The 12,278-nt window shown below is 40.6% G+C and overlaps 1 protein-coding gene across 1 annotated transcript in view; it reads right to left on the bottom strand.

Annotated features, from left to right (window-relative positions):
• The window catches only part of PXDNL (peroxidasin like), a 489,791-nt gene extending 480,099 nt beyond the window's left edge, over positions 1-9,692 (bottom strand). Inside the window, exon 1 of the mRNA XM_078072396.1 lies at positions 9,362-9,692. Coding sequence (XP_077928522.1) covers positions 9,362-9,525 — 164 coding nt within the window. The 5' untranslated portion in view covers positions 9,526-9,692. The remainder of the gene's footprint in view (positions 1-9,361) is intronic.
• Positions 9,693-12,278: the final 2,586 nt, after the last annotated feature.

The following is a 12,278-nucleotide window of genomic DNA, read 5'->3' as shown; positions in this document are numbered from 1 at the left end:
AATTCTGGACTTCAGAGTCTAGACTGCTGACCATTACACCATGGGGCCACAATTCTGGATTTCAAGTTATATTACAAAGCTGTAGTGATCAAAACAGTATGGTACTGGCATAAAAATAGACACACAGATCAATAGAATAGAATACAAAACCCAGAAATGAATGACAAGTATATGGTCAAATAATCTTCACCAAAGGAAAGAATATGCAATGGGAAAAACACAGTCTTTTCAACAAATGGTGTTGGGCAAACTGGACAGCAACATGCACAAGAATGAAAAGTGGACCACTTTCTTACACCAAACACAAAAATAAACTCAAAATGGATTAAAGTCCTAAACGTGAGACTTGAAACCATCAAAATCCTAGAGGAGAACGCAGGCAGTAACCTCTTTGACACTGACTCTATCAACTTCCTTCTAGATATGTCCCTTGAAGCAAGGGAAACAAAAACAAACTATTAGGACTATACCAAAATAAAAAGCTTCTACACAGTGAAGAAACAACAAAAAAACTGAAAGGCAATCTATGGAATGGGAGAAGATATTTGCAAATGACATATCTGGTAAAGGGTTAGTAGCCAAAATATATAAAGAACTTATAAAACTGAACACCCAAAAAAGGAATAATCTAATTAAAAAATGGGCAGAAGACATGAACAGACATTTTTCCAAAGAAGACATCCAGATGGCCAACAGACACATGAAAAGATGCTCAATATCACTGATCCTCAGGGAAATGCAAATCAAAGCTACAATGAGATATTATAACCTCACACCTGTCAGAGTGGCTAAAATCAACAACACAAGAAACAACACATGTTGGCGAAGATGTAGAGAAAGGGGAACCTCTTACACTGTTGGTGGGAATGCAAACTGGTGCAGCCACTTGGAAAACAGTACAGAAGTTCCTCAAAAGGTTAAAAATACAACTACCTTACAACCCAGCAATCACACTACCAGGTATTTACCCGAGGAACACAAAAATACTAATTCAAAGAGACACATGCACCCCAATGTTTATAGCAGCATTATCTACAACAGCCAAATTTTGGAAACAGCCCAAATGTCCATCGACTGATGAATGGATAAAGATGTGGTAGAGAGAATGGGATATTACTCAGCCATAAAAAAAAGAATGAAATCTTGCCATTTGCAACAAAGTGGATGGATTTAGAGACTATTGTACTAAGTGAAATAAGTCAGACAAAGACAAACACCATATGATTTCACTCATGTGGAATTTAAGAAATAAAACAAAGAAGCAAAGGGAAAGAGAGAGAGAGAGAGAGAGGGAGAGGCAAACCAAGAAACAGACTCTTAAATATAGAGAAATAAACTGATGGTTACCAAAGGGGAGGTGGGGTAGGAGGATGGATGAAATAGGTGATGGGTATTAAGGAGTGCATTTCTTGTGATAAGTACCTGGTATTTTATGGAAATGTTGAATCACTATATTGTACACCTGAAACTAATATTACACTCTATGTTAACTATGCTGGAATTTAAAAACTTAAAAAAAAAAAACTTAAAAAAAAAGATCTGAGTCCTTACTCTTGGAAACCATTTATACAAAGTATTATGGATATCTATATTATATAGATATAGCACTCTGCAGCAATTGAGGTTAAATGAGGGCCTTTTGGTTCTGCCTGTTATAACAAATGAAGTTAGTAGACTTAGGAATTTTTTTTAGAGTATCTTTAGCTGAAATAATGTTCATGTTTTTCTTTTTTCCATTTTAAAATCCAAACATAAAACTTTTTTTTTCCTACTCAGATGAAGAATCATTGGGAGAGGGAATGATACAGTGATCCAAACTGATCAGACGGAACAATAAAACAAATGATTTTTAAACATAACTCAGTTTTTCACTGCAGTCTGGAGTTAGACAATAAAACTGTTTATGTCATTTGTTGTGGCTTCTCTGTTGCCTGAAGGAAAGGCAGAATATTTAAAATGTTTAAATGTTTTCATATTGCATTTGGAAAAGGTCTCATGATTTGAATTTTGGTCAGATATACTCAACTTCATGCGATAGCAAGACGAAGAATATGCCTTCCATGTATCTCAAGAAATAGTTTATTGTGTCTCAGAGTGGGAAGGAACATACAGATTAAATGAAGAACATACCAGAATGTTTAAATTATATCAGTAACCTATTGGTTTTGGATGAACATTTTGATAACTTAAACTTGAGTCACTGCTATGGACTGAATGCTTGATTCTCCTCCAAAGTTATATGTTGAACCCTTAATCCCCCTATGGTGGTATTAGGAGGTGGGGCCTTTGGGAAATAAGTAGGTCTTGAGGGTGGAGACCTCATGATGGAATTAATGCCCTTAGAGAGATGGTCTCTCTCTCCACCGTGTGAGGCAATGAGAAGGCAGCCATCTCATTGGACCAGGAAGAGAGCTTTCCCAGACTCCAGAACTCTGAGAAACAAATGTCATTTACATCATCAGTCTATGGTATTTTGTTATAGAAGCCTGAGCTGACTAACACAATCGCCTTAAGTAAATTTACCACTCCATTGAATAAAAAAACACTTTATAAAAATTATTTGTTGAAGATGCCATTGAAGCAATGGAATAAATTAACAGAAACATCTAGTTGCTCAACAACCACTGTCTCCTTAATTCCTGTAATTCTCACCATTACTATAATGTTTCTCTCTCCCTTTGGAGCCAGAAACATCAGACTCATTCCGATCCTGGGCTGGGACATCTGCTGCAGCAGTGATGGCCTCCAGATGCCTTGGCTGTGAGGTTTATAGTCTCTGTCCTGCTGGGTTTTCTCCCTTTCAGGCAAGGTCTGCATCCTGCCTCATCCATCTAGACATCAAGCTCTCAGTTGCTTGCTTACACTAATCTATTATCGAACACCTCTCCTTGCAACTGCAAGCTCCAATGAAAACATACCCACTCTCTTCTCTCGTATCTTTACTTCTCCTACGTAACTTCCATTCCCTTTGCCTACCACTCACACAAAACATTCCCCATCCTTTAAAAAACAAACTAGGGGCGCCTGGGTGGCTCAGTGGTTAAGCGTCTGCCTTCAGCTCAGGTCATGGTCCCTGGGTCCTGGGATCGAGCCCCACATCGGGCTCCCTGCTCGGCGGGAAGCCTGCTTCTCCCTCTCCCACTCCCCCTGCTTGTGTTCCCTCTCTCACTGTGTCTCTCTCTGTCAAATAAATAAAATCTTTAAAAAACCAACAACAACAACAACAAAAACAACAAAATTCCTTCAACCTTCTTCTCTTCCAATAGCTTGAAGGCAAAATTTGCACTCTGCTACCTCAACCTCTTCTGCCAGATTTGACCACCCTCCTCCTTCTTGAAATACAGACAGCACTCGTTTCTGGTACTCCTACTTCTTTGGCTGTGTGTTATTCTCTGACTCCTCCTCCTTTTGCCCCCAGAGCCAGCACGCTGCACAAGTGCAGGGGGCAGCATGCCCAGCACAGTGTGGAGTTGAGGAGTGTATAGACTTCACAACCACAGCTGACAGTCCTGGCTCTTGCTTACGTATGTGTTCCCTTGACTGTGGGGCTTTCCAGAATCCTAGCCTATGCAGACTTTTCTCATTCTACAAGCACCTCCTGGGAAATCACATTTCCTCCCTCCAGCTGAATTAATTGCACACTCTTATCCCAATGACTCTCAAAATTGTATCCCTTACCTCCCAAGCTTACTATATTCCTGAGCCTCTACCCTCTCCACCAGGATGCCCAAGAAAAACTCAAAATTTCCCTATTCTTCAGCTCTTTCCCTCTTTGTCTGTCACTTACTTTCACTATTTACATTACCCTATCAAGTTGACAAACCAGGACATTCACCATCCTTTCTTACTCCATAAATACAAAACAGATTGGTCTTTCTTGCATCAGACCTGTACTGTTATTCAACTTTTTATATATGCACTAGCTCTCTAAGTAGAACAGGGACCTCACCTTTGCAGCCTCGTATTGTAACTATTCCCCCAAAAGCTGTTATTGTGCAATGCTTCCCTTCATCTCACTTATAGAATCTATAGTAGGGATTGAAATGCAGAGTTCAGTATAGAAAACACTATTCTCACAATGGTTAACTGAACATAATAAAAAAAGAAAACACTATTCTCTTCCATTAATTTAATCAGCATATATCATCTAAGTACAGGCTATTGTAGGAAATCTTGAGATGAGACCACTTAGATCCTGGCATCACTAGGCAATTATTCATTCCTATTTTGCCGATGAGGATACTGAGACTCAGAGATGGGGATGCTAACACTTCCTTGGTGAAGGCCAAGTTCTGAAATCTGGGAAAGCAAGCCTATTACTCCTTAATCCTTGCAATCTGGCTTCTATTCCTATCTGGCAAAGCTGCTTTTGCTAAGTCATCTGCACCATCCAATTGTCAGTCTGTCTTTCCCTGTCCAAGCTCGACTCTGCCATACCTCGGTCACACCCTTCTGGGAAACATCCTGCTGCCTTCCCTGAGTTGGCCAGCTCACTTTCTCCCCTTCAGTGGTGTGTTCCTGACCCATGCCTCCACCCTGCACCCTCCCTGGTGCTTTAGGAGAATGCTCAACAGCACAGATCTAAATCGCCAGGTCCCCATAACTATCTGCTGGACTTCTTCAACTATTTGTCCCACCGGAGACTCCCAAATTAATATGTCCAGAAAGGACTCATTTATCCCCTAAACTAATTCTCCTGTAGGTTGGTTTGACTGCAGGATGACTCCCAGACATCAGGGGTGGGTCACACCCCGGACAGTGATGCCAATGGCTGGCAGCGTTTATCCCCCATCTCTAGCCCTGCCCTCTCCTCACTGTTCCTCCACCCGAGATCCTCACATGGGCTCCATGAACACTCAACCCACCTTCTAGAACAGCCTCTTCTAGCTCCTCTCTGAGGACCAAGCTGTCCTGAGTCATTAGGGTGGTGAGGCTGCATCATGTTAGGCCCCGAAGACTGGAGGCATTTGCTGAAATAGTGTACCCTGACTTACTAAGTAGGCAATGAAATAGGAAATGTATTTCAACTTTTAGTTCCATTTCTCTCCCCAAGTGGTCAACAACTGGGGTAGGTTTGAATTTAGATATAGTTTAGCTGGATCCCTCATGCTTCCCTTCAACCATGCCAAATGGGAAAGCGTCTAGGGAGTCCAAGCCTGCTCACTAAGTGATAACTCAAAGCCAGCAAGTTATGTCAGTTGCAAAAAAGTTATGAAAAATTCTGTTTCAAAGGTCAAAGTAACCCCTGAGGGTTAATTTTAAGAAAAAAAAAAAATCTACTTGTCTGATTGGATTGGAAACTGGAAAGAGCTGAAGGAATTCTATTTTCTTCTTGAACAAGATGACATTTCTATCAGCTGGATAAATGTTGTCATGACTGAACTTGTCATTTTCCCATTTGCCACCCCCAGTCTTCCTCCCGAGGTGGGTATATCTGGAGGGCCAGGCAAGGTTTGTACATAAAGGAAATGCCTTAAATAGTTAAAACTTCACACTCTACATATTTATAAATTTAAAACTTTTGGGGAAATTCTCATTTTTCACATTTTTCTAGTGGAATTGAGATGGTTTTTAGAGTCTGTTTAATCGCAGTCCCTGAGTTCAACCAAGACTCAATCTTTCACTCCTGGGAATTCAAAGAACATCACATTTCTTAAACAGCAGCTGAGATTCTGGAGGTGCAACCTAATGACCTGGGGCTGAAGTAAAATCAACTTAAGCTACACAGGACTTCTGATTATTGAACAGGCTCCCTAAAGTTCATTACTAGAAATTTTTTGTTTCCTAATTCCAATTCTGAAAGATTTGCTTTACTAAAATACACAGCATGAGGAATGAGTTTCTAAATGGTAGCGGCCTATTTGGTAAATGATATTTGCTTTGAATACCCAATGATATCTTTATAGATGGAATTAAATTAAAATTAGGGGGAGTAGTTCTTTCATTTTTCTAAGCTTGAAACACTAACCATAATCAATCATTAAGTATAGTGGAGTTTCTTTATCTACGGTTGAGAAAAATATTTTCTGTATTAAGGTTAAAATTTTAAAAACATGTAAAGACAAACTCAAGAAAGTTATACTACTACTAATTAACATTTACTAAGCACTTTGGCTATGTTTATTTACCTTGTTTCCACAGTTAGGATGACAACACATATATATTTAAGTGTGGTTTAACGAAAATTCTCATTCCTTTTGATGGCTGCATAATATTCCATTGTGTATATATACCACATCTTCTTTATCCATTCATCTGTCGATGGACATCTTGGCTCTTTCCACAGTTTGGCTATTGTGGACATTGCTGCTATAAACATCGGGGTGCGCGTACCCCTTCGGATCCCTACATTTGTATCTTTGGGGTAAATACCCAATAGTGCAATTACTGGATCGTACAGTAGCTCTATTTTCAACTTTTTGAGGAACCTCCATACTGTTTTCCAGAGTGGCTGCACCATCTTGCATTCCCACCAATAGTGTAGGAGGGTTCCCCTTTCTCCGCATCCCCGCCAACATCTGTCGTTTCCTGACTTGTTAATTTTAGCCATTCTGACTGGACTGGGCGATGGACACTGGGTAGGGTATGTGCTCTGGTAAGCGCTGTGAATTGTGCAAGACTGTTGAATCTCAGATCTGTACCTCTGAAACAAATAATGCAATATATGTTAAAAAAAAAAAAAAAAGAAGAAGAAGAAGATAGCAGGAGGGGAAGGATGAAGGGGGGGAAATCAGAAGGGGAGACGAACCATGAGAGACGATGGACTCTGAAAAACAAACTGAGGGTTCTAGAGGGGAGGGGGGTGGGAGGATGGGTTAGCCTGGTGATGGGTATTAAAGAGGGCACGTTCTGCATGGAGCACTGGGTGTTATACACAAACAATGAATCATGGAACACTACATCTAAAACTAATGATGTAATGTATGGTGATTAACATATCAATAAAAAAATTTAAAAAAAAAAACCCTCTCAATGCTGCTTGCTGCTAGGGAGGAACTGGGCCCGGCTCCATTTGCCTTAGCTTCCAAAGGCTGACTGGCTCTTTCTCTTTAAGAATTCTTGTCTTAATGCAGTTGTAGTGTACCTTCATGATATTGCTTACTTGAAAACGTTAATCCTATGTCAAGGATTTGGAGCCCAAAAGAAGTAGAGTGCACCAACTTTTATAAACTTTACATATATTTCTTGGCCTTTATACTATTTCTCTAATAGAGGTCACAAGCGGAAGGTCCTAGGATAAAAGTAACCTACAAATATGTGTGGTTGGGCCTGCGTGCTGTTGCCTTTCACATAAAAGAATTTTAATTATCCTCTAAGATTTAAAAGTTAGGGTATTTCATTTTTGACTTCCATATCCTCTTGAAAAATATGGCAAGCTCATTAACACTAGGCCCAAATTCCCACAGGGCAGCAATGAGCTCAGGGGCTGGCCAGGCCTTGCCACTGGCTTGCCCCTCCCTCCTCGCGGCCCCCACAGACCCAAGCCGAGGTTGGTTGCAGTCCATCATACTACTCACGCAGTGGTTTGTCTTTCATCCACCTACTTTCATCCACCTTGCGTTACTTTACCAGCCAGCTTCCTGGAGGTATTTGAGTTTGCAGCTCCTATCCTTAATTGTAAACATAATAATAACGAACCCCTCCATAGTGCTTAGTAGGGCCAGACACTGTCCTAAGTATTTAGCATGCATTAACTCATTTAATCTTCAGAATAACCCTGGATGGTGAACACTTATTAGCATTCCCATTTTATGGAAAAGGAAACCGAGACATCAAGAAGCCAAGAACTCACGCATGGCAACACACATTTCGTCTGTAGGGGTATCTGGCTCACCGGCAGGCCCAGTCTGGAACCTGAGAACCCAACCATTGGGACTTATTTCCACATGTAGTGGAAGGCTCTTCACAACTACATCAATAGTGTCCTTTCAGTTCTGTCCATACGTCAGGAAGAGAGTGTCTAATGAGTGCTAATTATTTCTTTGAAACACCTAAGAATCAAAATTTTAGGTCCAGATTGGACCCTAGGTAGCCTTTTATTTAAGCCTGTGGCACTTGATTAGACAAGCTGCCCCTTCTGTAAGGCTCTGTTACTCTCTGTCAGAAAAGTATTACAAAATGACACAGGGATGGTTACAAGTCCAGAGGTATTTCTGGTGCTGTGCCGATTGCCTGTGCTGATGGTGCAGTGGCCCCAGATTCCAGAACCTGTCTCATTACTTTTTAGAGTAAGACTTATTTTGGTATTTGCAAGCATATGAAACAAACAAAATGCTTAATAAAAATTACCATAAAGATGTATGGCAAATACCTATCTCTTATTCTACACAACTACCAACCACTAACTTCAACTTTTCATTCAAGCTAGATTCCTCATTTCATGATTATGACCAAAAAAAAAAGAAACAGTGCTGATCTTATCTCATATCTCAAAATCCCAGGAATGTTAAGCTATTTCACTCTGCTCAAGAATGGACTTGGAACAGTGAAAGGAGTTCTCTTCCATGGACATGACATAATCTGCAAAAACTTTACCATGGAGAGGTGAACCCTTCAAATCAGCATGTCCTTTCAGTGTTTTTCCTTCTCTTGTGATGTAGGACTTGAAAATTATGATAATAAAAGATTCGCACTTCACACATATCATTTAATTTAATCCAAATGTCAATTCAATGGTACAGGTTTATTATCTCCATATTGACAAGGATTTGAACCAAGTCCATCTGATACCTGTATTATGGTTTATTCTACCATCCCACTACCATCCCATAACACCTTCTAGATGCTGATTAAGTCACTGCTCCAGAAGGCTTCCAAGTATCCAGTGCTCTACTGGACAGGGTCTGCTCTGGAAAACCAATAGTCCTTCAAGGGCCTGAGGTTGACAGCATCACCCACCTGAGAGACACACGCAATACAAAGCCCGACAATGAACAGAAGAAATGCAAATTGCCAGCACATAATAAGTTGGAAGCACATTACGAAGCTAAATTAGTTCTTTTCAAATGGGACAGACACATGGTGACCTAATTAGGAGTCCAAAGGATTTTGGAGAGGATGAAAGGAATAATCTGAGAATCTATGCAGGAATATTCTTAAAATAGAGATGAAAATTCTCAACAGTAAGTTCTGGAAGATGTTGGACAAGATAACTGCACCTAGTGCAAATATATTTATTTCAACTCATCATTGCTCACATTTTCTAGTCTAACAAAGCAGAACCACTGAGTTGTTTGAAACGTGAAAACCCTCTTCCGATTATACAGCAGAGACCACATCAGGAATCTAGGTTAAAAGCAGAGTGCTCAGTCTCAGCAGAGGGCAATGCAAAAGTGCTGAACGGGAATCTGTGTGAACTTACAGGACTGTGGTCTGCTGCGGCACCTGAGGAATGTGATCCAGCATCAAGTGCATGCAGCGGACGGTGCTCTTCAAGCAAAGGCACCGGCTAGGGCAGGGTAGCACTGGCAGGCACCACACGACCAGGAGAAAGCAAATGGTCCAGCAGAGGAGTCTGGACTCCATCGCTCCACCCGCTGCTGGAAGCGAAGAAGCAGGAGCAGCAGCAGTAGCAGCAGCAGCAGCGGTGCTGGCGGCGGCGGTGGCTGCGGTGCGGGACCTGCCGTGCAGAGGCAGGCCTGCCGTGCAGAGCGGAGCCGGGCTTGGGAGGCCCAGCTAAGCGCCGCTCCCAGGGAAAACTCAGCCTCTGACCAATCCAGGAGCAGGGAGATCACATTACAGGGCGGAGGGCGCTCGCCGCCTCTAGGGGGCGCTGGACTCCCAGGGACGAGGAGAAGCTTGTCCGAGCCAAAGCCGCTTTAGGAAACAAACCTACTCTATTTGGGCAGCATAATGCAAATAGAAACTTTTCCAAAGTTGCTTCCACTGCACATGTTATGTAAGCGCCAGCCTCTTAGCCCCTAGTTGTGCTTTTTTCTCCCCCTATCTGTCCTTTTGAAGCGCAAGTTGATTATTTATTGAATCAATGCAGAACAGCCTTTCTTTTTATCTGGCAGTATTACCAAATCCTAAAGGGCAGACAGAGTTCTAATTAGTTGATCTAGGCTCACATTTTCCTTCCCTGCTCCAAAGTATACTTTCACAAAATGGTTTCATTTCTTCCTGTATATTCTACACCTGAAGCCCAAAGCATTTCACTCATGAGATTCAAACCAGCTACTTCCGATTTCTTCCTTTAATATTTAAAGCTGTTATGTCTACACCATGAACTCCTACACCAACATGCAGAGGAGACAAACTGATAGACAAACATATGTGTAAAGTAGAACGAGGCCGAGCCACCGCTGGGCTCAGTGGCCGCACCGTTGGCTGTAGACGCATTTTTCACCAGGTTTAACTGGCCACGGGTCACTGAGGTGAGCAGCCCTGAGGACACTGGCAAAGACAGACTCCAACAAACAGGCCTTAAACACGAGTTTTTTGGTCACTCTAGGCAGGTGTTTAGAAAAGGTTTTTGGTTTTAACCTTAAAGACTAAAATTTCCAAACAAATCTCATCCCTAAACTAGCACTTTAAAAAAGGTAAAAGTAATAGAAAAATTAAAACTTGGGATGGTCCAATGTAGGCAACAATCCCAGATGACCAGACTGGGAGACAAATCTAATGATTGCAGATCTAGTTTTGTCAAACCTTATCAACCTTATGAAGGAAAGTAAATTTGCCTTCTTACCAGTAATTTTTCAGTCCCTTTACATTCTACAGTGGGTGAATAGTGCCCTCTTTTGGCAAAATGTTCAAACTTAAATATGTGGGGCTTTTTTATTTTATTAAAATACAGAGATCGCAAGAAAAAAATAATCTCTATGAAAAAGAATGATTTTAAAACAAACCAAGTATGCTTGACAATTGTTCAATGTTTTGTTTTGTTTTTTTGTCTAAGTATCGAAATAAACTAAAAAAGCTAATTTCTTCCTTTAAATCCCATGCCTTATAATTACTGTGCTTTTGCCAATGTTTGTGACTTGGAGGACTTGGATGAGCAAGGCATACAAGTTTGTGCCTTGTTTTCAGTTCAAAACATAATACTAGCTTGTACTGATAGAGCATTTTTCCAGGATAGACTATACACTCTCTACTTTAGAAACCTAAGCTGCCATTAAATGAGAAAATTCTACTGATTTCCTCCCGTGAATACAGGGCTAAGAATTGCAAGCAAGGCACAGAGAACCACATGCATGACACAGCCACTATAGACCGTAGATTCTTTCCTAGAATGCCTCAGGACAACTTTCCCGCAGAAAACTATTATTATATATGTTAAGTATTAGAAGCATTTTTTAAAAATGCATTGAGCTGCTAAGTTAAACATGTATACTAGAGTCCAAAAAGGAAGAGAAAATGAGAAGCTAGCAAGGTAGATAAACACTGAAGCCTGGTTCAGCTTGAGAGTACTTGCTTAACCAAGTAAAATAAAGAGATTTGGGGAGAGCAGGGTTACAGGAAGAAGAAAAAGCCTAGAGTGGAGGGTCTTAACTGGAAAACCTGTATTTTCATCAAGTTCATTAAGGATGATCTAGAATTAATCCACTTTACCCCCGTCCCCATCCACCCAGAGAACACAAGGAAAATTGCCTGTCTCAAACTTGCTATGGGGAGGAAGGGAATACAAAAATCTCCCTGCAGATGTAATACCCCCAAATTAGCTTCTAAAATAAAAATTTTAAAAGATACACTAGGTGACCACCAACACCCCCCAAAAAGCTATAGGAATATCAAACCAAATGGACTTTGAAGTAAAGAATACAAAGGGGGTTCCCACATAATGTTAAAGGTTCAAATCACCAAGCAGACATAGGGAACCTAAAGTGTAGCATCATTGCATCAAAATATACAAAGGAAAAATTGAAAGACCTATAATGAACTGACATTCTACCATCAAAGTGAGAGATTTTGCTGAAAATCGTAAGAGCATACAAAAAAAAGCTTAAACTACATTAGATTTGAATACAATAAAAAATTTGATTCAAATGGCACTTACAGAATACTATGCTGAACAGAATATATATTCGAAACACACCAAGCCATTTATTAAAAATGACTATAAATGGGCAATAAAACAAGAAATAAGGTTACTCCTGTTCGTGGCTTCTATTCAACACTGTACTGGAGGTCCCAACCAGGGTATCTGGCAAAATAAAAACAAACCCAAGGAAACCCAAAGGAAACCCAAGGAAACCCAAAGGAAAAAATAAACTGTCTTTATAAAGATGATTTGGTTGTCTATTTGAAAATTTAGAACAATCACAAGTCAGTGGGAT

The sequence above is a fragment of the Halichoerus grypus genome, chromosome 5 (genome assembly GCF_964656455.1).
Source record: "Halichoerus grypus chromosome 5, mHalGry1.hap1.1, whole genome shotgun sequence".
Taxonomy (NCBI): domain Eukaryota; kingdom Metazoa; phylum Chordata; class Mammalia; order Carnivora; family Phocidae; genus Halichoerus; species Halichoerus grypus.
The sequence above is the reverse complement of the archived record's forward strand: the minus strand, read 5'-3'. Positions and strand labels throughout refer to the sequence as shown.